Source organism: Nelumbo nucifera, chromosome 1 (assembly GCF_055504915.1).
Source record: "Nelumbo nucifera cultivar China Antique chromosome 1, China Antique-T2T, whole genome shotgun sequence".
NCBI classification, from domain to species: domain Eukaryota; kingdom Viridiplantae; phylum Streptophyta; class Magnoliopsida; order Proteales; family Nelumbonaceae; genus Nelumbo; species Nelumbo nucifera.
The window spans coordinates 62066812-62091139 of NC_142649.1; the positions used below are offsets into that span (position 1 = coordinate 62066812).

General features: G+C 38.9%; 1 protein-coding gene across 2 annotated transcripts; it reads right to left on the minus strand.

Moving 5' to 3' along the window:
- Positions 1-1191: 1191 nt before the first annotated feature.
- LOC104594325 (COP9 signalosome complex subunit 6a-like) lies at positions 1192-24040 on the minus strand. Of its 2 annotated transcripts, XR_016080676.1 has the most exons (11): positions 23716-24040; positions 23108-23196; positions 5718-5811; positions 4894-4955; positions 4732-4810; positions 4505-4597; positions 4336-4436; positions 4093-4148; positions 3864-3969; positions 1754-1923; positions 1192-1665 (listed from the first exon to the last, which is right to left on the minus strand). XR_016080676.1 is itself a non-coding variant. In XM_010254568.3 (10 exons), exons 1-9 carry the CDS (start codon positions 23993-23995, stop codon positions 3888-3890), a joined length of 936 nt encoding a protein of 311 aa, XP_010252870.1. In that variant the 5' UTR covers positions 23996-24040; the 3' UTR covers positions 1192-1923; positions 3864-3887. The 2 variants fall into 2 exon arrangements, 1 of the variants encoding a protein (XP_010252870.1); XM_010254568.3 differs by having other exon boundaries at positions 1192-1923.
- Positions 24041-24328: the final 288 nt, after the last annotated feature.

Consider the following 24328-nt stretch of genomic DNA (forward strand, 5'->3'; position numbering starts at 1 on the left):
CTACCCCTATTTGAACTTCGATGCATTTACATTAATACAAATGAAATTGGAACTGCAAACAAACTGAGCCTTAAGAAAATGGAACTTATACCACATGCTTGCAACATGTTACTGAAATCTCTACAAAAAGGACTGCAACTGAATTTAATTCAGGCCCAACATCAAATGAACCGGACCTCGGGTCCAATGCCAAATCCTAGTTAGAGGGTCATCTTTGTTGTGTTGATGTAACCTTAGCTCTTATTCACATTCTCAATCCAAATGAAGTGAAGTTCCCATTCTCTTAGTATCCATTAGGGCCCACTCATTTTTCGGACTTTGAAAGGGAAAATCAATGGGATTTTGGTTCTCATTGACCAAGATACCCATGTTCATTTTTTCAGATTTACATGGGATTCATAGAAAATCATTTTCCTTGCATATCTCTTAGGAGGGTAAATAATTTTTCCACTTGGAGGAAAAATTGCCAACACTAGGATGAGACAAAATTGCCCTTTTAAATAATGACTTTATAGTTAAAACAATCATTATCATACACTTGGATGAAACAAAATTGCCCCTTTTAATAATGACCTTTTATAGCTGAAACGGTCATTGTCATATTTACCCAGAAAGTAAAAAAAATGTAGGTAACACACTTACCCAGGTAAGTGTTTTCCAGTTCATTTACCCAAATAACTTCCTGAAAAACAAACAGGGCCTTGATGTCCAAGCTTAACAACTTTTCTTCCAAAGAGTGAAAACTCTGATCAAGAAATAAGAATGAAAAACCTGAGCAGAAAGAATGTGAGTGAGACGGTGACGATTAATAAGATACCCAATGGATCAATATTTTCTTCAACTAGGCAAATAACATTAGATACAATTAGGCTTTGCTTTTGCTAACCGTTCAAACTGAAGGGATGATCCATGTAGTGTTTTGTTCTCAATTTGTTTACCGATTAATATGCATTTGTTAATTTGTCTAGTACTAAGGGTGTTTCTTGGTCAAATTTGCTTCGATTTCTAAATCACAGACCAAATCAATAAATTACGGTTTAAAATTATCAAATCAAACTGAACTAAACCATTTTATTATGGTTTGATTTGATTTCTAATACAATTTGGGTCATTCTATTAGGCTTAACCCAATTAGAAAGCTAAAGTAACATGTATACCTACATAAATAACAAGTATAATTCAAATATCAAATTGAAACGTTAACATATGAGATATTAAATGAATATATAAATACTTACAATTGTTTAGACATGTATATTATATTATTACATACATTAATAATGCGGTTTGTTTGGTATGAATTTTAATAAAATTGAAAAGAAAAAAGAAAACAACAAACTAAACCAAAAAATTACAATTGAAAATCCTCAGACGAAACCAAACCAAATCACCAACTACGGTTTGGTGCGGTGCGATTTGATAGTCTAGACCATGCAATGAACACCCCTATTAGTATGGGACTAACGTTGGCCTGGATCGGCTGTCTGAACATTTTCCAATGTTGAAAGTTCCCAACTGGTCAGAACTTCACACGGTTCTTTTTTAGAATAAAATAACTTGTATATTAACAGAAGGAGACGTCAGGACAAGGATCATTCACCATCCTGGATGGTGAACTACTGGACTATGCCATCACAACGTACGCTCATCAAAAAAACATTATGCCTGCTCAGATACTCAAGAGCAGCTCAATTAAACCTTCTATTAATACAAGTAAATGCAATATTGTTAAACCTAGAAATAATAAACTTACTGTCATCCAAAAACGTAAGCATTCCCAAGAATGCAATCGCCATAATCAACATCAAGGAACCTGATTGAATATCACAAGTTCCTCCAACCCTGCTCCGACGCGAAGTATAGCTGACAAAATAACATCTAGCTCCATCTGCAGAATTCCTTGCTTTACTTTCTTTGGTTCACCTGCAGCAGCAACAACAAAAGCTCCTGAATTAGTAAATCTTACAAAACCATAGGCCCTTTCCTCGTTATTCTTCATTACCTCCACACTGGATTTTGAAAAAAAAATGACATGGGAGGAGATAGATTGTTTCCATTTAGAGGAGGCTGAAAATGATTTCAGGAGAGCTCAAATATTAATATTGTACCACAATATCAATTACTAGGATAGGCTGTCACGTTAAAGTTTAAAATAGAAGCAGTATATTGGCTTTCACATGCTTGATACTCGATTTTTGCATATTGAGCATGTTGATACTTTGAACCATGATAATATCAAATCCAGACTTCTCTTGGTGAGAAAGAATCATTACAAGCTCTCCAAACATAATGAAAAGCTATGGCAATCCAAGAGAGAAACACATCCTCTTCTATATTACTCTGTAGAGAGGACAGTGTAATCAATAAAATCAAAAACAAACCCATCATTGGCTTGACATCTTACATGGTGTTTGGAAGCTTGGACGCTTTAAGGGACTGATTTTCAAGAAAAAACGCCCCTGCTTCCAAGACCCATTTTTCACAAAAAAATGCTTCTGCCATGTAGACAGAAGGCAACACTATGCTGTTTGGTAAGGAGATTTTCATTACCATTTTTCATGTATGTGCTGACAGGTAAGCACCACATAGGATACACATCAGTCAACCGTTGGGGGAAACAGTTCACCGATGTATGAAACGCCAAATTTGGCATTACATGCATCGGTGGGGTCCCGATTTTCGAGGCATGCCCGATTTTTTAATAATCGGCTGAACCAAACAATGAGATACATGGGCGTTTGTTGAAACGCCTATGTGGATCCGACGTGGCACCGTTTTTTTTTTTTTTGAAAAACGGCTACAGTTCCAAACATCCCCTTAATCCCTATGGGGGTGGCTTTCACCATGAGAAAAGCTTTTATCTTGGAGGGATCATCAATTTCCAAATTCTGTTATACATTTCAACAAGTCCTCTGATTTAGAACTTATATTCAACCAAATATTAAAACAAAATATCTACACAGTGAATTTCCCATATCTGTCTCCTACCCAATATATTCATCCTTCTGTCTGCTTTTCAAAACATGAGTATCCCTTGTGACAGATTCATTAAATTTTTCAACATTTTCTGCTGTATCCAACCACCTGTGATGTGATCAATAAAATCATGCACTTTCACATTCATTTGCTCAATTGATGGAGGACCCACATTCCTTTGCTCAATTGGCATATAATAGCTGCCATTATTTTAGACCCAAGGCATATTCCAAATATTTAGATCAGAGTTGATAGCAACTTGGCATGCTAAATCTTTCTGGAACCTCATTTAAAATACTCCCTATAGCTTTACAGGCATTAGAAGCTGATCTAATTCTCTTTTTGGGCACTTCATCATTGTGCATCACATATCTTGTTTTAAGCAACTTAACCCATATAGAATCAAGGGAGGTAATAAATCTCCCAGCAAGCTTGGGCAATAAAGCCAATGTTAATATCCTCAGTTTAGCAAAAAAAAAAAAAAAAAGCCCAAACCCCCAAATATTTTAGGAGCACACAAAACATCCCAAACAGCACATTTAAAACCATAATTGGAATGTTTTTTGTTCCACCAAAATTGTCTCCAAATTTTATCCATATCTAAAGAATCTTCTTAGGAAATTAAATTATGGGCATGCAATAATTTGAAATTGATTGCAAAACAGATTTTAATCAAAACCAGTGTTGGGTTACTGCCCAACACAGGAACTTCGAGGGAAGCTCAACCTCCTCAGAGAAAATGGAGAAAATTAACCATAATTAAACAAAACATAGTGCTACATCCAGATTATTTTCCCTTCTCATTCTTTTCAATGAAAATAATTCTCAAAATGTTACCTGCCATGCCTATAAGAAGCAGGGAAACCGATTCTATAAAGAAACCCCACCTTAACACAGCAAGTGAATAACCATCAAATAAAAGCCATCCGGCCCCCCCTCCGACTATGCCTGTCATATGCAGTGTTAAATTTGTCGACCAGCTCATTCATGGTGCTGCAAAACCATAAAAAAAATTTCAGTTATATAATTGTATGGTCATTGTCCCTTAACTATTTAAAAGAAGGAACTTTATTTATTTTCCCTTAAAACAAAAGGAATAAAGCCTATATAGTGCACCTCGAACAATTGGTCAACATGGCCAGGTATGTAATAAGTAGAGTGTCATTGTATTCCTGCAAAAAGGAGAAGGTGACTATTAGAATCCCAACTGTCAACTAAAACATGAACAGATAAGCAGCACTGATGCATCACCAGAATTTCTCTCATCATGAGTTTTGAATCTAAGAGTCCAAAATTACCAAAAATAAGTTCAAATTAAATTCAAGACCTGTTGCTGATTGTAGGTATAGAGAAACTGACCATCTGAAAATCATCTCGAAATTTCCCAGATTCAATTGCTGGTAATCTTCTCAGAAGGCTAGAAACCTGCCTCAATAATGAGTCCTCCAAAGGAATATCACCTGCCATTTCAACGAACTCCTATGACATTCAGCATCTATATATTGATATTAAAGTCAAATAAGAGTACCTCTTTGCATGGTGAGAAGATAATTATGAAGAACCCTGATTCTACTATTCAACATCTTGATGGAACTATGAATGCCAGTGAGATGCGCAGCCACTGCACCCAAAATAACAAAAAAAAAAAAAGAAAACATGAAATTCAGACTTTCACACACAGGGTTTTGCTTCATAAACAGAACACCACAAACAGAAATATAGGAAACATAAAGACACTTAAACCAGAAATCTCACACTGAGTTGCAGCTGATCCTCCATCAGATGGTTTAAGATGTGCAACATGATCAACTGAGATTCTTTCTGCCTCTACAGTCTTAAAATGAAGGAAATAATTCAGAAATACTAGGTTGCAATGAAAATATGACCAGTAACATCCACAAGAAGAGAAAGGCTTACCTCAATAGTGTAGCTTGAACGAACAAAAATCAGCTGAGGAATCCCATCTATTACATGCAACTCTTAAGTTGCAACAATCCATTCCCATTTAAAAATAAAGATCATTTGTCAGTATCAGTTCCAAAATAAAGTATCACTGATATACTTTTTTCCAATTTAATGATGATGATGACAACAAAAACAATAATGATGATAACAAGGTAGTGGATCAATCTGGCTAGTAGAATTGTTTAGTAAATGCTGAACATCCAAGGTATTTTCCTAAAAGCAAATTGGATTAGGGCTTAAACTGGCCCCACAGCTTCCCCCTCACAATTCAATTGTCTTGTTAGTGGAGCAAATTCAAACCCAGAAACCCTTGCCACCAGGCCAAAGTAACAAACAATTGCTTGGTTTTATACCTACAAAATTCTATCAAAGAAAGTATCCATCAATTATCCTCCAGCAATCATCCTATTACATTAATTTGAATTCATAGGGGAAAGATGCCACCAAACACAGTAGATTTTAATCACAAGCAATTTGCATACATGACCCTGGAGAAAAGAAGCAAATTGCATAATTTCCAGGTTTACATTAGTAACTTCTCCATAACATTGATAATTCTCATGGTTGACTTGAAAAAAAAAAGCATGCAATACAAAATGTCACATCTCACAAGCTGTTTGTAATAATAAGAAAAAGAGAATAGCTTCAACAAACAAGAACTTGTTCAACAAGAGATTCATCAAACAGCATTTCAAACAGGCCTGCATGGATAGATATTTTTAATCAGTTTTATTGGATAGACTATAAAATAATAATAATAGTGCAAGTCCACATACCACTTTCATAGATGGTCACAGGGAGGTCCTTTTGTGAATGATTGATAGCAGGATTGAGAATAACATAAACTGGGCTCTCATTAATATCCATCAACTGTAACGAAAAAGAACATTAAATAAACTCCATTCATTTACAAGAAATTGCCATTATGACTCAAACTCAAGCAGTATATCAGTCTACTTGGTACAATCTCATTCTAATACACAGGTAAAAGCACTTGTAGGCTGTGTCACAATAATAATGTAGTGTAGTGTTTATGACGGTGACTGGTGTGACCATGATATGGCAACAAGAGTCAAAAGATAGATAATGGTGCCAACGAGTAGTGACGATGGCATAATGGTGGTAGTGGGAATGACCAATGACAGAAAACGCAGAAGCTGATGCACCAACAAGAGGGGCTAGAGTTGGTAACATGGAGGGTGGAAGTGGGGGATTTTGTTGTTCTGTTCAGTGTCATACCCATCCTTAAACTATTGAGCACTGAAGTCATTTCTTATTACTTCCAACAAAGTCCCTTTTCAGTCTGCCCCTAACTCTTCTAGCCCCTTCAACTTGTAACTGATTACCTTTCCTAACAGGTGTTGTAGATGGTCTTCTTTGTCACCTATTGGAGCTACTCCTAGGCTCCTTTTTATGACTTCATTTCTAACCCTTCCCTTCTAGTTTTACCACTCATCCATCTAAGCTCTCATTTCCACCACACTCATCTTTTGGACATGTTGTTTCTTAACTGCCCAAAACTCTACTCCATACAACATAACTGGCCTTACCACTTTAGTATTTTCCTTTTAGGTGAAGTGGTATTCGCACACAAGACCTGGATGAACCTATCCATTTTGCCCATCCTACTCTAATTCAATGGGCAACATCCTCTTAAATCTCTCCTTTGTTATGAAAAACATCATATCTAATGAGTTGGGAAAATTAAGGGGAAAATGCAAAGATGGATTTCCAAGGCAATGCATATGTATTGGTCACTCCAACATGCCACCCCATAAGAGGCTCAACCATGAATGCTACTTATCTTACGCCACAAGTTATCCTAATCCAGGAGGTACCACTATACCACTTACCTAACAAAACCTGATTTATTTGCACTAGTCTACCCAACACAAAGCCACTGTTTTAAAAGCGAAAGGCACAAAAAAAAAAAAACAAAAAACCACAAGGGTCAATTTGCGCCCGAGGTGCAAGGCGCAAGGTGAGGTGCACACCTTTTTGAAGCAAGGCAGGAAATTGCAAAAAAAATTCAAAAAACAAAAAATGCAAAATATTAAAATATTAAACACATTATTAATAAAAATATAAACTTAAATTTTAAAATAAATGCTTTAAAAATACATATTATCTCAAATTAAAATACATAAACATAACATGTAAAACATATTTAAAATAAAATCAAGCATAACATATAAAACATATTCAAGCATGTAAACTCTTAAGAATAATGAATGGGGTTCTCTCCGCTCTGGTCCTAGCTGCTATAACATAAAAACAAGTCCATAGGGGTTCTCTATGCTCCTATCCCAGCTGCTAATAACACACACACACAAAAAAAAAAACAGAAAACAGAAAAATGCACAAATTTTGAAAAGGCACACCAAGCGCACGCCTTTTGGAAATACTCCGCCTGGGACCTCGCCTCACCTATGCACCTAGTCAGGTGCGCCTTTTAAATCACTACACAAATCCACTTTATCTCTTGTCCCCACTTATTGTCTGCCATTTAATGAGATGATCTCTTTTTGATTCCCTCGGTCCCCATAAGAAAGGGTTGTAACATTTTCCAATTCCTAATCCTAACATCCTATAAATTTCTTCTAAACCTCAGTGTCTAGACCACTTTCCCTCTTACTACTTCATACATTTGTCCAATTACAACCTCCTTATCACCAGCCATTGGATATAGACTTAGGTATAACTCCTTCAAAGGCTTGCCATCACACCAAGCATCAAATTAGAAACTTACACACATTCCCCTACACAGCATTTTATCCCTTTGATTTAACTGTTGTAACTCTAAGGAGCAACCATAGGACATGGTTACTCCTTTAGGATCTCAGCCATGGTTACACAAGCCAACATAGTAATTTGCCTTCATAGTGTCTTTGTTTCTAATATTGATTCTTCAATATCACTTCCCTAGCATGGCCATATTCACCACTCTAAATCTTACTAATCCCCAAATGGAGAATAAATTTCCCCAATGCCACAAAATGGATCTTGTTCTCATCCCTGCAACCTCTTCAAAGTCTCATGGTTTTTTCACATTCCTTGCCACCTTTGCAAGAATAGGGAGCAATGATAGAAAATAGGAAAGAAAATATGATAATGTATTTTTAATCAAAGTGATCTTATCCAATCTGGATAAGTAATTGGCTTTCCAAAGCCGCTTCACCCATTCCACCATTGTCTCCTGCCAAAAACTACTTTGAACAACCTAAAAATACCAAGAAGACTGCATAGCAGATCTGTGCTACCTTGAAAAAAAAATAGTGTATCATCTCCAAATTGAAGAAAATCAACTCTAGTTCCCCTCATCATTCACTAAAAAACCTTCTAAAATCCATCCTTTCTGCTCATTTTGTTAGCTCTTGAGGGGCAAGCAAATGAGGAGGCAATTCTAATATGGGGAGTTTGGAAAATAAAAGCTTTGCTAGACAAACAAATGCAGTAGATATCAACAAAGGGCTGCCATGTGGGATTGTTGCTGTCAGAGAGAGTGGTTGAAGGTTATGCAAGAGAGAGGCCCCAAGTGAAGAGGGTTGGATATGGTCACCAGAGAACAAGAGGATGATAGAGCTACCCAACCTGACACGAAACGGTGCAAGTGAAACTTGCAAAGAGGCAAGGCTGTTATACTAGAGCAGAGGAGAAGGAATATAAACCATAGATCTCCCATAGCTAGAAGGGAGAAAGGGCCACATATGAGAGGCCCAGATCAATACAGGGGAAGTTTTGAATTCAAATCCAAAACCCTTGCAAATCAGCTAGTTGTCAAAGAAGGGGAGCTTAATGAAGCTATTGCAAATCCAGTCAAAAAGCTTTCTGATTCAAGCCAACTGGTGGACCAAACCATCCTCCGGTCCTACCAAGCAAACCAACAATCAACCTTAGCCAATCTCTAGAGGCTTAGAAACTCCAACACTATAGAAGGAAATATTGGGACTTGTCCCAAGTAAAGGTAAGGAAAGTTTTGGTAGAAGAGAATGAGGATTTGACTAAGTCATTAATGACAATACTTGTGGAGCAAAGCACCTATCAACTAGAGAAAGGTGAATACTCATGGAGGCAATCGATCATAGTGTTGCAAGTTATAGAGAAAGGGGGAAGCTTAGAGGCTCATGGAAATCCAAAAATATCCCAAAGGAAGATCAAACACAAAGGCTCATTTAGCAAAAGCATATGGAGGAGAAGAGGAGAGAAATTAAGCTCTCATCCCATGCAACATTGGCCAAGAACATACCTTTGAAACCAAACTCATTAAGAATCAAAACATCCTTGAGTTAATGTTGGCTGAAAAGGAACCTATACTCCGAATGAGAACTCCATTGTCACAACTGAGCCCCAAGCAATGGTGAATCCAAAAAATAGAAACCATAAATTAACAAGATTGGAAGCATGATCACACCCCAATGAATGTTGTTGTTCAGGTGTTCACGGGAGGTATCGGCCCAGGTACTCTCCAATCTTCTCGGTTTTGGAGAGTTTTTGGGAGTTTCCCCTGTTGGTAGCTATAAAGCAAAGAGCATTAATGAAGAAAGGCAAACAAAACCGCAAACATGAAAAGGAACTTTTCTGATTAGGGCCTCAATGAGAAAGCAGTGGCACCCCAGAGTTGGGAAGGGAGAGAAGTTTGTCCTAAACGATGAGCAACCTAAAATATGTCTCTTGAGGTATTCGGGGTCTAGGAGTGAGGACGAGAATGGTGGCATGTGCCTAATTAAAGAAATGGGATCTAGATATCTTATTGCTTCGAGAAACAAAATTGCAAAATATGGATTTGTCTATGATCAAAAGCTTATGGGGTTTTAAGGCTTGTGACTAGATTTTTAGTCCAGATAATAACTTGGTAGGTGGAATCACAATCGTATGGGATAACAGTTGTTTCAAGATTGTAGATAAGGTGGAGAGCCTTTTTTCTCTTACAACCCGTTTGGAATCTAGGCAAGATATTCAAAGGTAGAATTTGATTGACCCTCCCCTGTTAGGTACCAAATTCTCATGGACAAATAACCAGTGCCCCTCTTCATCGGTTAGATCGGATAGATTCCTGGTCTCAACTTAGAAGGGCTGCCTATCCCTTCCTCCCTCCCTCTCTCTCTCTCCCTATCTGATGGGGGACCAAGTAGACAAGATCAAGATTGATCTGCATAAAGTAGCAATAGATCTTAGGGATATCAAGGAGACTGGCCACGGTTATGACCATATGGGAGCAAATGACACAAGAAAGAAGCTGGGATAGCAAAAATGAAGGTTCGAGTCAAGGAAAGCTAGACTTCCATTTTATGCAGCAAAAGACCTAGTGGTTGATGCATCTAGATTTTGTTTGGAAAGTGGAGGAATGGTGGAAGGAGGATTTAAGGGGGATAAGGTGGGAGGGAATCAAATTCCATAAGAAATTGCAAAGATTGAGATCTAAAATAAAGGAGTGGAATAGGGATCATTTTGGAAGGTTAGAAGAAAGGAAACTGACTATCATTTCTCAAATTGAAAGTTGGACAATGTGGAAAGTGAGAGAAACCTCCATGCGGAAGAGAGGGAATTCAGATGGAAATTAAAGAAAGAGTTAGAGGAAGTCCTTAAGAAAGAGGAAATATCCTAGAGACAAAAGTCAAGACATAAATGGATGAAGGAAGGGGATGGGAATACAAAGTTCTTTCATGCGATGGCCAATGGAAGAAGAAGCAAAAACTTTATGGCTAGGTTGGAAATCAATGGAGAGTTGATCTCGAGTCAAAATGAAATTGCCAAAATTTTTGTGGACCACTTTAAATCCTTTTACAGGAGACCTTTGGAGGATAGATCGAGCTTAGAAGGATTAGAATGGCTAGAAATAGATTTTGAGGAAGAGGAAATAAGAAAGGTAGTGTTCTCCATGAATAAGTCTAAAGCACTGGGCCTAGATGGATTCACAATTGTTTTCTATCAGGATTGTTGGGAAGTGTTGAAAGATGACTTATTTCAAGTCTTTAAGGAATTCTAAAATACACATATTGTTAGCCCTGGAGTTAATGCAACTTTCTTGGCCTTGATTCCAAAAAAAGTTGATGCTAGCCATCTAAAAGATTTTCAACCCATTAGTCCAATGACTAGTGTCTACAAGATAATTGCTAAGGTATTATCATTGAGGATCAAAGCAATTCTCCCCTCTCTCATCAGTCAATATCAAGGAGCTTTTGTTCAAGGAAGACAAATAGTTGATCAAATCCTGATAGCCAATGGATGTGTAGAGGAAGTGAAGAGATCTAGGAAGGAAGGTTTTGTGTGCAAATTGGACTTGGAAAAGGCCTATGACATGGTGGACTGGGGATTTTTTAAATAAGTTTTGCATCAATGGAGTTCGGGGAGAGATGGTGCAACTAGATGCTTGGTTGTGTATGGTCTTGTCATTTTTCTATCCTTATTAATGGAGTAGTGAAAGACTTCTTCCTAGCTTGCAAAGGGTTAAGGCAAGGTGATCCCCTCTCATCCTTCCTTTTTTACTTTAGTGGCGGATGTCTTTAGTAGACTCCTCCCTAAGGCAATAAGGGAAGATGATTTTAGGGGTTGGAGAGTGGGTACAAACAACGTTCCAATTACTCATCTCCAATTTGCAGACAATATCATAATATTTTGTCAAGGGAGAGACATTAGGAGAGTCAAGAGATTGAAAATTTTAATCAAGAAGTTTAAAGAAGTGTCAAACCTGAAAATCAATTTAGACAAGCGTTGCATAGCAGGGATTAACATGGAGGGTCCTAAATAGGGTAGTGGAATGCTTAGAATGTCATATCACCCCTTGGCCTTTGACTTACCTAGAGCTTCCTCTAGGTGCAAACCCCAAGGAATGTAGTTTTTGGAACCCAGTTATAGAAAGATGTAAAAAGATATTGGCTGCTTGGAAGAGAAGTTATATCTCTTTGGGAGGTAGGATTACTCTTGATAAGATCAACTTTGTCTAACCTACTCATCTATTTCCTTTGTTTTTAGGATTCCACCAAGAGAAGAAAAGAAATTAGAAAAAAGATTATGAGGGATTTCCTTTGGGATCCGGGAGAGACTAGAAAGGACCACTAAATAAACTGGGGAGATAGTGTGTAAATGAAAGGAAGAAGGTGGTTTAGGTCTAAGGAATGTAAGAAAGAAGAATACATGGTAGATTGAAGAACGGTCGGGATGCTTGTGTACCACGTAGAGCTACCTTGGCAGCACCTTGGAAAGCAATTCATAGCTCCTCCCTAAGTTTCTCAGGTATATCAAGTATGATGTTTGCTCAGGGAATTTAATTCGGCTTTGGGAAGACACTTGGTTTGTTGACTAGCCTTTAAAGGATTTATTCCCTTCTTTGTATTCTATTTCTTTGTATAAAAATAAGGTCAATTCGAATTTTCTTGTTCTTCCTTCTTTGCCTTTGAGTCTTAAATGGGATCTTGGGTTTTGAAGGGGATTGAGAGATGAGGAAGCACCTTGTCTATCAAAGCTTTTCCTTCTTCTTGATAGTGTCTACTTAGAGCTTTCTATTCCAAATAGAAGAGTTTGGTTCCCAAGCCCTAAAGGTTCCTTTTCTTGTGCCTCCTTTTTTAAAGCTCTTTTCCAATCCCCTTCCTCTCTATCCTTTCCTTGGAAGAATTTTGGTTTCAGCTGATTCCCCCTAAAATTAAGGCCTTTTGTTGGGAAGTGGCTCTTGGGAAAATTAACACTCTAGGTTACTTGCAAAAGAAGAGGCATTTTCTATGTATTTCCGCAAATCGGTGCACTCTATGCAAATCTGATGGTGAATCTTGTTACCACTTACTAATTTCTTGTTCATTTGCTACAAATATCTGGGATTGATTTTTCTCTTTGTTTAGGAACAGGTGGAATATGCCAACGGAGATAAAATTTTTGTTTGATCCATCTACCTTTGCTTTACCAAAGAAGAAGGGGAAGAGTAATGTGGAGGAAAACTAGAGAAGTAGTGGTGTGGACCTTATGGGAAGAGAGAAATGCCAGAATCTTCCAAGAGAAAGAAAGGAGCAAACAACAAATTATGGAGTGTGTAATGACCAGGGTTATACACTGGCTACAAACTTTGGAACTATTAAAAAGTTTCACATTTGATGACATTTGGAGGAATTGGCCTTTAGTGGCATCTAGCTCAGTGTAGAAGGTTAATGCAAGGATGGCTTAGACACCTCCCATTGAAGGATTTCTGAAACTAAACTTCAATGGGAGTAGTCAAGGCAACCCAGGCCTAGTTGGAATAGGTGGGCCCATCAGAGACAAGGAAGGAAACTTAAGAGCACTCCTTTCAGGACTAGTGGGGAACGAAGACTCCTTAAAGGCAGAATTGTATGCAGCCCTACAAGGTGTGCAGATTGCAAGAGAGTTAGGATCGAAGAATTTGGTGATAGAAGGGGACTCCAAGGTGGTGGTGGGTTGGCTAAAAGACCCAGATTCAATGATTTGGTGTTACAGAAATGAAATGAAGAAATTCAAATGGATGACTCAGAAGATGAATGTAACTATATAATGGGTGGTAAGGGAGGCAAAATGGTTTTGTTGATTCTCTAACTAAGCAAGGAGTAACTAGGGATCAGTTGTACTGGGCCCACTTGTAACTTTATGTTGTTTCTATATTAATGAGCGAGGTTGCACCTCACGCCTCCTACTGGGATGCTTGTAATAGATTCTTTATCCTTTGCTTCTAATGAATTTTAATCTATCAAAAAAAAAAAAAGATCCAGCTCCTTCAATCTACAAAGCCAAGTGCTATTTTTTAGTTCAATGAAATTCCAGGTCCGCAACGAGTGCCATTAGCTTCAATTCCAGGTCCGCAACGAGTGCCAGGTCCGCAACGAGTGGTACCAATGGCACCAATGATCCCATCCGCAACTCACCTAGGCCAATTTCACAGAGCCACTCTTCATTCACTTCGGCCCTACAACATTTGAAGACTACGATGAGAATCTAGTGAAGTTGAAGCAAATTGGAACTATGAGGGAGTATCAGATCGATTTTAAACACCTTGCCAACTGTGTTCATGGGTGACCAGTAAAGTCTCTCATCAAATGCTTTATCAGTGGCTTTAAGGACAAAATCTGATTGGAGGCAAAAGCTCTTATACCATCAACAGTGATGGTTGTTGTAGGAGTTAGGACTCACTGGACTTCAGGAGGAATAACTTGACCAGTTACGGCAAGTTAATAAGTTGGTGGGTCCCACTTATAAAATGGTCCAAAACCCCAAGACTGACAGCATATTGGCAAGCCTCCCTTAACCAATAATAATGGGCTTGTAGTCAATAAAGCATAGCCCACCATACCAATTCAAAAGTTGAGTTGGGTTAAAATGCAAGCTTATAGGGAACGTAAGCTGTGTAATATTTGCCTAGAAAAGTTTGGATCAGGGCATAAATGCAAGGTCTAGCAGATTCTTCTATTACAAACCAATGGGCATACCCAGATGAGGGTGATTCAAATAATAATCCTAGACCTGAAGTTGAAACCAAATGGGAATATGGGACCATACCTTGGACTCCCCTAAGATATCACTACAGGCACTTATTAGGCTCACTTCACCCCAAACTATGAGAATCAAGGTTTACTCCAAGGAAAACTGGGGTCAATTCTTGTGGATAGTGGGAGTACCTTAAATTTCACTACATTTTGGTGAAACAACTTGGCCTTCCTGGCCAGCGAGTTGTCCCATTTACAGTTGATGTTGCTGAAGATAACAACTTTAGTTGCAATGGTGTATGTAAAGGCCTTAGTCTCAAAGACTGAAAATCCAATCACACAAATTCCTAGTGAACATACACCCACTTGATTTTAGTGGAGCAGCTAATGTGTTGGGAATAGAATGGTTGCAGTAGAGGTCCAATGATATGTGATTGGAGTAGGCTTACAATGGACTTCATGGTTGATGGTGTTGACATCCATCTTCAAGGTCTAACCCCTGACCCTGAAGGTGTTAAACAGACAAGTTTGGCTTTCATTACTGTTGAGAATTCACTATTACTTGTTTATTTTATATAGTTAGCATTGTTGGACCTTGTTGGACGGTTGGGCCTAAGGCCCATTATTTTAGTAGCTTTTTAAGTTGCTGGTTTAAGTTGTTGATAGTAGCTGCCCTATTAAGGGCATACCAGACATTGTATAGTTTTTATTCTCTTGAGTATAAAAGCTAAAGGGAGAGGCAGCCATAACTGATTTTTGCTTCTTTTCTCATTCTCTCATCTTTCTCTTCCTCTTCTAACACAAACCACTTTCTTCTCTCTTCTTTCTCTTCTTTCTCTTCTTTCTTTATTGTTTTTGTTGTTGCTGTTTCCTACTTGATATCAGAGCATCTTTTAGACCTTTTTTGGAGTTTCTCATGCAGCCCTAGATCAGCCAACGACATGGAGAAGTAAAAGGGCTGATCGCTTGATAAAGGATGGGCCAGTCCTTGGAATTTTTTATAGGATTCAATCATCAGGAGGGTGATCTGTGATTTGACACCAAAATCAGGAAGAACTCGAGTGAGAGGAAGAGTCCTAGTCACAGTACTCTTTATTTTTTACCTGGAGTTGGGCGCTCAGTGTTTTCTAGGTTTCTTGAGGCATCATATAAGCAGTAGTTCTGTTTCTGGCTGGTTTTAGAGCTCCTAATGAGATCGACAGCCTCTTCTCCTATTTCTATTTCTTCCTAAGAAAGGAGTATTCTCTCCAGGTAAGTTTTTTTTTGTTTCCAGGAGATCTTTTTGACTGTCTAAGTGGGATTGATCTAATCCAGGAGGTATTTCTTTGCATTTTACTGTTTTAAGTTTTTGAGATAGTACGGAGGGCAGTGGTGTTGAACAGCAATCAACCAGAGACCTAGGATTGGGTGTGGGAGTTTTCAGTGGTCCTTTGGGATTTGGAATTATCACTATAGTTAAATTATATGGTACAAACTATTCGGAATGGGCAAAATCAGCCAAGATGGCCATTGATGCACATGGGAAACTCAGTGTTTTAAAAAAGCAAGGGGCAATTGCGCCCGAGGCACAAGGCAAGGCACGCTCCTTTTTGCAAGGCGCAAAAATACAAAAATGCCAAAAATAAAAAAAGTCAGAAAATTCAAGAAATGCCAAAAAATTGAAAAAATATTAAACATAATATTAATAAAAATATAAACTTAAATCTTAAAATAAATGTTTTAAAAAACCTATTACCTAAAATTAAAATACATAAACATGTAAAGCACATTCAAATGAAAATTTAAAAATAAAATCAAACATATAAAACATTTTAAAGCATGTAAAAACCACAATCTCTTTTTTTCCTCAATTGCATTACTTCAAATAGCTAACGTGATGTAAAACATCTTGCATTCCTTATTCTACGAGTCGGCTTTGTACCAAGCCCCTCGAGTCAAACCAGCTGATACTCTTATTGATCAAAACCACAGGATTAATGCCTCATATGGTGCGCTAGTGAAGGATGTAGGTAGGTATCAAAGGTTGGTGGGCCATCTTTTGTATTTGTGTATGACCCGTCCAAATATCTTTTATGTTGCCAATGTTTTAACCAGTACATGCATGCTCCTCAAACTCAACACTGGGCAGCCAATGATAGGATTCTCGCATATCTGAAGAAACACCCCGATAGAGGATTGTTTACTGATCATGGACACTTGAAACTAGAGACCTATATGGATGCAAATTGAGCAAGATGCTTGGATGACATGAGGTCTACATCAGAGGTTTGCACCATAGTAGGGGGCAAAATGGTCTCATGGAAGAGCAAAACCATTCAGTTGTAGCTAAATCAAGTGAAGAAGCAGAAGATAGGGCTATGGCACATGGTGTCTCAGAACTTCTTTGGATCAAGTCCTTGTTTGGTGAACTTGGAATTGTTGCCGAGGAATCTATGATGTTATAGTGTAATAATCAAGTCGCAATCAACATTGCCCATAATCCAGTTCAGCATGATAGGACGAAGCATATTGAAGTCAATAGACACTTCATAAGAGAGAGGATAACATCAAGGGAAGTTTGATTACCATATGTTTTTTCTAACTCGTAGTTGGTTGATGTCCATACCAAGGGAGTTACAAAGAGAAAGCTTGAACATGACCTACACAAGTTGGGAATGTGTGACATCTACTCCCAACTTGAGGGGGAGTGTTGAGGATTCATTGTCATTCTGTCACTTGTTTATTTTATTTAGTTAGCATTGTTGGCCCCAAGGCCCATTAGTTTAGTGTGGCTCTTTAAGTTGTTGACAGTAACCACCCTATTAAGGGCATATTAGACGGTGTATACCTTTTATTCTCTTAAGTAGAAAAGCTAAATGGAGAGGCAGCCATAGCTGATTTTTGGCTGGGAAGACATATCCATGGACTTCATTTCCGGTCTTCCAACATCAGTGGGGAAATCTGTCATTATTGTAATCGTTGACCGCCTCACCAAGTACACACATTTTAATGCAGTGCTAACTCACCCCTACTCAGCATTCCAAGTGGCTCTTTGTGAAAGTAGATAAGGCCCCATTTGGTTCACAGGAATAGGGGTCTGGAATCAGAATTGGAATGGGCTATTACGATTCCAAGTGTTTGGTTGGGCGTCGGCATGGTGATTTAAGAGGCTGATCAAAGATCTCAGGTAAGCCCAGTTTTTGGATTTTTTGGTGGATCTGTTTTGCCCTATAGCTGGTCTAGGGTTTCCGATCAAAATCAGAAAACCTAGAGAAAGGGGGAGAGTCCTGTTTCTGTTGGACTCTTCAGTTTTGACCTAGGACGTGGCGCCCTAATTTTTTAGGGTTCCTTGGAGTTTTCTATAGGGGACAGTTCAAGTCCTGCCTGATTTTGAGGTTTCTGGAGAGAGCGGCTGCCTCTTCTCTCTCTTCTCCCATCCCACAGAAAATGAATCTTTTGTGGGAGGACCATCTAGGGCACCAGAAGGGTGTCGTTGGTACCAAAAGTGATTTATTTGATATTCTTGCATATTACAGTAATCTTCTATCTCCTTTTTGAGAGGTATGGAGGGTAATGGAGTTGAAAACAAGCCCGGGAGTGAAATGAGACCAATGGGAGGAGGTGTTGGAGACCTTTTTGGAGTTGGGATCATTACTACAGTTAAGTTGGATGGTTCAAATTACTTAGAATGGTCACAATCTACAAGATGGCCATTGGTGCTCGTAGGAAGTTAGGGTATATCACTGGTGAAGAAGTGAAACTCGAAACTAACAGCTCCCGGTAGGTACAGGAGAACTATATGGTGATGACTTGGCTGTGTAATTCCATGCTGCCCCATATAAGTAAAAACTTTTTGTGGGAAAATACAATTAAGGAAATATGGGATGGGGTTGCAAAATCCTATTCACAAAGGGAGAATGTTGCTATGACTTATCAATTGAGAAATCAAATTATTGCTACAAGGCAGGGAGATAGACCTATTGTTGTTTACTTCTCAGCCCTTAAAACCCTGTGGCAGGAGATTAACCATTTGGAGACAATTGTTTGGAAAACCACTAAGGATGCAGCTGCCTACCAGAAGCTCCTAGAGAAGTATAGGGTGTTTGAATTTCTTGTTGGCCTTAACCCCGAATATGATACTACAAGATAGCACATTCTTTCCAATGACAGTGTTACTCTCTCCCAGGCATATGCCTTTGTGTCAAGGGAAGAGAGCAGGAGAAATGTGATGATGAAAAATTATGGGTTTGATCAAACAGCCATGGTTAGCACTGTGAGACCTAAACAAAGTGGAGACCGAGGTGGCAGTGAAATCAAGAAGGAAGACAAAAGGGATTTGATTTGTGACTATTATAAGAAACCTAAACACAGAAGAGATACTTGTTGGAAGCTTCATCCTCATATTGTGCCGAATAGACTCAAAAATAAGAAGGGAAATGCTCACATGGCAATCACTGGTGACATTCCGGCCCCTCCTACTGTAGCTACTCTGGAGTCTGTTGCAGCTGCTGCAGTAAGGGCCAAACTTGAAAGGTATGGGTAGTTTCTGAACCAGCGGGATACAACCAGTTCTAGTTCAGCAACAGGTGGACAGCCAAGTACAAGTGGTTCTGGTGGAGTACACTCTACTTCCTTTGCTCACACAAGTAGTTCACATGCCACTACAAATTATGTTTCTACTTCAGGTAAGGAGGGACCTCTTTGGATTATGGATTTTGGAGCCTCAGAGCATATGACTCATAGTTCCACTATTTTTTCTTCTTACCAGCTCTGTTCTAGCAGAGACAGGGTCTCCATAACTGATGGATCTCATGTTCCCATTGCTGGGAAGGGGTCTGTCAAGATTAGTGATTCCATTTTCCTTCACTCTGTCCTTCATGTTCCCAGATTGAGTACTAATCTATTATCTGTTAGTTGTTTGATTAAGAACCTGAACTGTTCAGTAATTTTTTCGCTTGGTCATTGTATCTTGCAGGATCTGGATTCAAAGAGGACGATTGGGAGTAGTCGTGAAGTGAATGGAATCTACCTCCTGGATGTGTTTCCTCTTCATCAGAGTCATCATGTCAGCGGGGATGGTGATTTAGATTATGCTTTGGCATAATCGTTTAGGTCATTTGCCTTTTTCTTCTTTGAGTCTTTTGTTTTCAAAGCTATTTGAGTTTGTTAGTTTGTCAAGTCTTAAGTGTGAAGGTTGTCAACTTGGAAAGCATTGTAGACATTCCTTTAAAGCTAGTAATAAAATATGTTCATCTCCTTTTGATGTTATTCATTCTGATGTGTAGGGACCTTATCATGTTCCTTCTATGGGTAGTTATCGACATTTTCTCTTATTTGTGGATGATTTCTCTCGATATTCTTGGATTTACTTGATGAGATCCCGAGATGAGGTACCATCCTTGGTAAGGCAATTTCATCAGATGGTGCTAATACAGTTTGGAACACGAATAAAGGTGTTCAGATCAAACAATGACAGGGAATATTTTGAAAAACACCTTGCTTCATATTTGTTAAAATATGGTGTTGTCCATCAGAGCAGTTGTTTCTACAGTTCACAGCAGAATGGTGTTGCAGAAAGGAAGAACAGACACATTGTTGAGATTGCAAGAAGCATGATGATCGCATCTACAGTTCCTGTTCGGTTTCGGGGTGATGCAGTTCTCACATCAGTATTTTTTATTAACAGGGTACCCTCCCGTATACTTGGATTCAGCACCCCATTCAGTCTCCTTTTTTCCTGAGGGGGAGATGTTTCATATTCCTCTCAAAGTGTTTGGGTGTGTTTTCTTTGCACATATTCTTGGTCCTCACCGTTCAAAGCTTGATCCGAAGGCAAAGAAGTGTGTCTTCCTTGGATATGCAGAAAATCAGAAAGGGTACTGCTGCTATGATCCAATCTCTGAAAGTCGGTATGTTACTATGGATGTCACCTTTTTTGAATCCACATACTTTTTCTCGAAGAATCCTTCTCAAGGGGAGTGTTTTGAGGAAGTGAGTGAGCAGTTTATCCCTCTTCCAGTTCCAATTCCTATGTCTACTCCTGTGCCTCCTCCTATGTCACCTACCTTACCACCTCCCTTGCGTCCTGCTTCTCAGCGTTACTCACGACAGAGAATTAACAAGGAGGTTGATTCCACTGCAGCAGAACTCACATCACTTCCTTTCGGTTCCTTGGAGACTCTAGATTCAGCTGATACGAATTCAAGTATTCCTCTTGATCCCCCCACTGTTTCAGTTCTCATTGATTCTACTAACCCCATTACAGATAACCTGGACCCCTTCCTATTACTCTTAGAAAAGGGAAGAGAAAGTGTACTGCTCATTGTATTTCACAGTACGTATCCTACAGTGGACTTTCTCCTTCCTACCGAGCTTTTCTTTCCTCTCTTGACTCCGTGTCTATACCCAAGGGTGTCAGTGATCTCTCCAAACCTAAATGGAAGATAGCTATGCAGGAAGAGATGGAAGCTTTAATTAAAAATCAGACATGTGAGATTGTGGACCTACCAGAGGGAAAGGAGACTGTTGGATGCAGATAGGTTTACATAGTCAAATATAATGCAGATGGAAGTATAGAAAGGTATAAGGCCAGACTTGTTGCAAAAGGGTATACACAGACCTATGGCATTGATTACTTAGAGACCTTTGCACCAGTTGCAAAGATGACCTCTATTCGGATACTTCTTTTTCTTGTTGCCACATACTCTTAGCCCCTATTTCATCTTGATGTAAAGAATGCTTTCTTAAATGAAGATTTGCAAGAAGAAGTGTATAGATATTCCTACTGGTTTCTACAGTGATGCTGAAAAGGGAAAGGTATGCAGATTTAAGAAGTCACTTTATGGCTTAAAGCAATCTCCTAGAACATGGTTTGACAAGTTCAGGAAAGCCTTTGTTGCTTTTGGCTACACTCAGACTCAATCTGACCATACCTTGTTTGTGAAGCGAAGGAGATCCTTGGTGTCAGTCCTAATTGTTTATGTGGATGATATTGTTGTCACAGGGAATGACCTAAGTGAGATTGATTGTCTGAAGAAGAATCTACACAGAAACTTTGAAATTAAGGATCTTGGAATATTAGATATTTCTTAGGCATTGAAGTTGCAAGATCAAAACATGGAATTTTTATCTCTCAAAGGAAGTATGTCTTGGATTTTCTACAAGAAACAGGGAAGCTTGGAACAAAGGCAATCAATACTCCTATTGATCAGAATCACAAAATTAATGCATCAGAAGGTGAGCCAGTAAAGGACACTAGGAGATATCAGAGACTTGTGGGGCGGTTGCTATACTTGTGCATAACAAGACTAGACATTTCCTATGCAGTAAGTGTGGTAAGTCAATATATGCATGCTCCACGAGTCCAACATTGAGAGGCTGTTGACAGGATTCTTGCTTATCTGAAGGGACACCCGGGCAGAGGCATATTGTTTGCCGATCATGGATAGTTGAAACTAGAGGCTTACACAGATGCAGATTGGGCAGGATGCCTTGATGACAGGAGATCTACTTCAGGAGTATGCACCCTTGTTGGGGGTAACCTTGTCTCGTGGAAGAGTAAGAAACAGACAGTGGTGGCAAGACCAAGTGCTGAAGTTGAATACAGGGCCATGGCACATGGAGTTTCAGAACTTCTCTGAATCCGTTCCCTATTAAGAGAGATTGGTGTACAGGCAGAAGAACCTATGATGCTATACTGTGATAACCAGGTAGCAATCAACATTGCCCATAACCCAGTTCAGCATGACCGAACAAAGCACATTGAAGTGGATAGACATTTCATCAGAGAAAGGGTGACTTCTGGGGAAGTTTGTCTCCCATACATTGCTTATGATCTGCAGTTTGCTGATGTTTTCACAAAAGGTGTTGAAAGGAACAAGCTAGAAAATGATCTACACAAATTGGGAATGTGTGACATTTACTCCCAACTTGAGGAGAAGTGTTGAGTTGGGCCGATTTCTAGTTATTGGGCCCAGTTATTTAGCTCTTATTTTTTAAGTTGTTAAGTTAGGAAGTTGTTGGGCTTTAGACCCATTAGCTTGTATTTTTAAGTTGTGACTATTCAGCTACTTTACTAGCCACCCTACTAAGGGCATTCTTGTAATCTCTTATTCTTTTAAGTTAAGTATAAAATATAATGAGGGGTTGGCGGCCAAACCTAATTCAATTTTGGTTGACATCCTACTCTTTCTTTCTTCTCTTTTCTTCCCTACTGCTGAAACTCTTCATCTTCTTCTTCTTTCTCTTCACAAGGAATTCATCTAGATTTCTAAACAGTGAGGTGATGTCATGAAACCTAGTTGTGTCATGTTGCCACACAGCCTAATGCAACATTCTGGATTCAAAGTCTTCCAAAGAGAATTTTCACCTGAAGCATACCCATTTTCCTTTCTATAATTCTATTATTTCTGCCACTTACTTATCCAGATATGCTCCCTTTAAAAAAAAAAAAAATCACTCCTTATGAAGCAAAATGAAAAATCCAATGTCAACTAACTCCCATTTTATCTCTTTCACAGGTTACCTTACAAAAAAGACAGCTGCAATGAAAACCTACGTTTTCGGATTTACTTGTTACCAATACAAAAAAACAAAAAACAAAAAAAGGCAGCCTCCTTTTATACTGGCTAAAACGACCATAGCTCACAATAAATAAGATATGACGCTATAAAAGGAGCCAGTATAAAGGGGAACCGAATGAATTCATCTTGCAATAAAAAAGGATAAATCCACATCACGATTGTAGTTGAAGAAGATTTGAAACTTACAGCTTTGTGGATATGCATGTCCGACTCCTGTACATCACTTCCCGTGGAATACCAACCAAGAATATAGAAATTTGGAAATACCTTCTTATCTAGTACATTCACATAAAAGTCAATTTAACGTTGAAAACAGCAAACCCTAGACCATGAATCACCCAACATTAAACCCCAAGCCCTAAACACCTAACAATAATTAAGAAACCCCACATAATATTGATAAAAAAGATGAAAAAAAAAAAAGAAAACCTATGACATTCCAGATCAAATTAGGCCCACGAAATATCAGCTTTTACTCAGTAATGAAACAGAAAGAAAAACATCCAAATTCTTATAATTAATAGAATCCACAAAAAAAGTGATGAAGAATAAAAAAGAGAACCCACAGACGTGCAGATCACATAAACCTTAGAAACGTTGAATTTTAAATAGTGGGATGACAAAAGTTTTCCAATTCTCATAATTATGAACACGAAAAACATTGATTAAAAACAAGAAAACCGATATCAAAAACTCAAAATAAAGAAAACCCACAAACAACCATATCAAATAAATCCAAGACACGTCACTTCCCGTTCAATTCAAAGCGTGTCTAGTATCGAATGAACACTTACAGAGCTCTTGCTTCTTCTCGAGAAAGGATCGGTCGAGGGACTCGGTGGAAGGGTCGTAAAGGAGCTCGAAGCTGTTGAGTATCTCGACCGTTCTACCTCGCTGGATTCCGATCACACAGCCAAATACCCTTGGCGGTTGAGGAGGCGGCGACCAGCCTCCATTGCTGCTACTGTGAGGAGGCTGTGCCTGGGACTTCACTCGCGTATAGTGGTCTGATATGTTCACGATCACCAACGGGTGCAGCTTGAATGTCAAGCCGCTGCCCGACGACGAAGCCATACTTCGCTTACTACAACTGTCCTCTCGCTTTCTTCCGTAAAAATAGTAGTAGTTTGGGACGACTGGTGGAGTGCTGCTCCGGTGTGTTGGGTCGGGTTCCAACCCAGGCCCAACCGAGCTTAACCCAATACAATTCGGGTTTGGTCAGACCGGGCATAGTCTGTATATATATATATATACCTTAACCCAAGTCCAACCTAGTTTAAATCAGGCCTAAGTTTTTTTGCCTAGTGTAAGCCTATTCGATGAGGATGGTTTGTGTACCTCGAAAGCAAAGTGAAGAACGCCACTAAGGTTTGGAGAATGGTGGGTCTGTGAATGACAAGTATGAGG

Coding starts and splice junctions, on each gene's coding strand:
- LOC104594325 (XM_010254568.3), bottom strand. CDS start 23,995: ATGGCTTCGTCGTCGGGCAGCGGCTTGACATTCAAGCTGCACCCGTTG. Junction 4,437..4,504: donor TCTTCTCACCATGCAAAGAG/GTACTCTTATTT, acceptor TTGAAATGGCAG/GTGATATTCCTTTGGAGGAC. Junction 4,149..4,335: donor TTCGAGATGATTTTCAGATG/GTCAGTTTCTCT, acceptor TCCTTTTTGCAG/GAATACAATGACACTCTACT.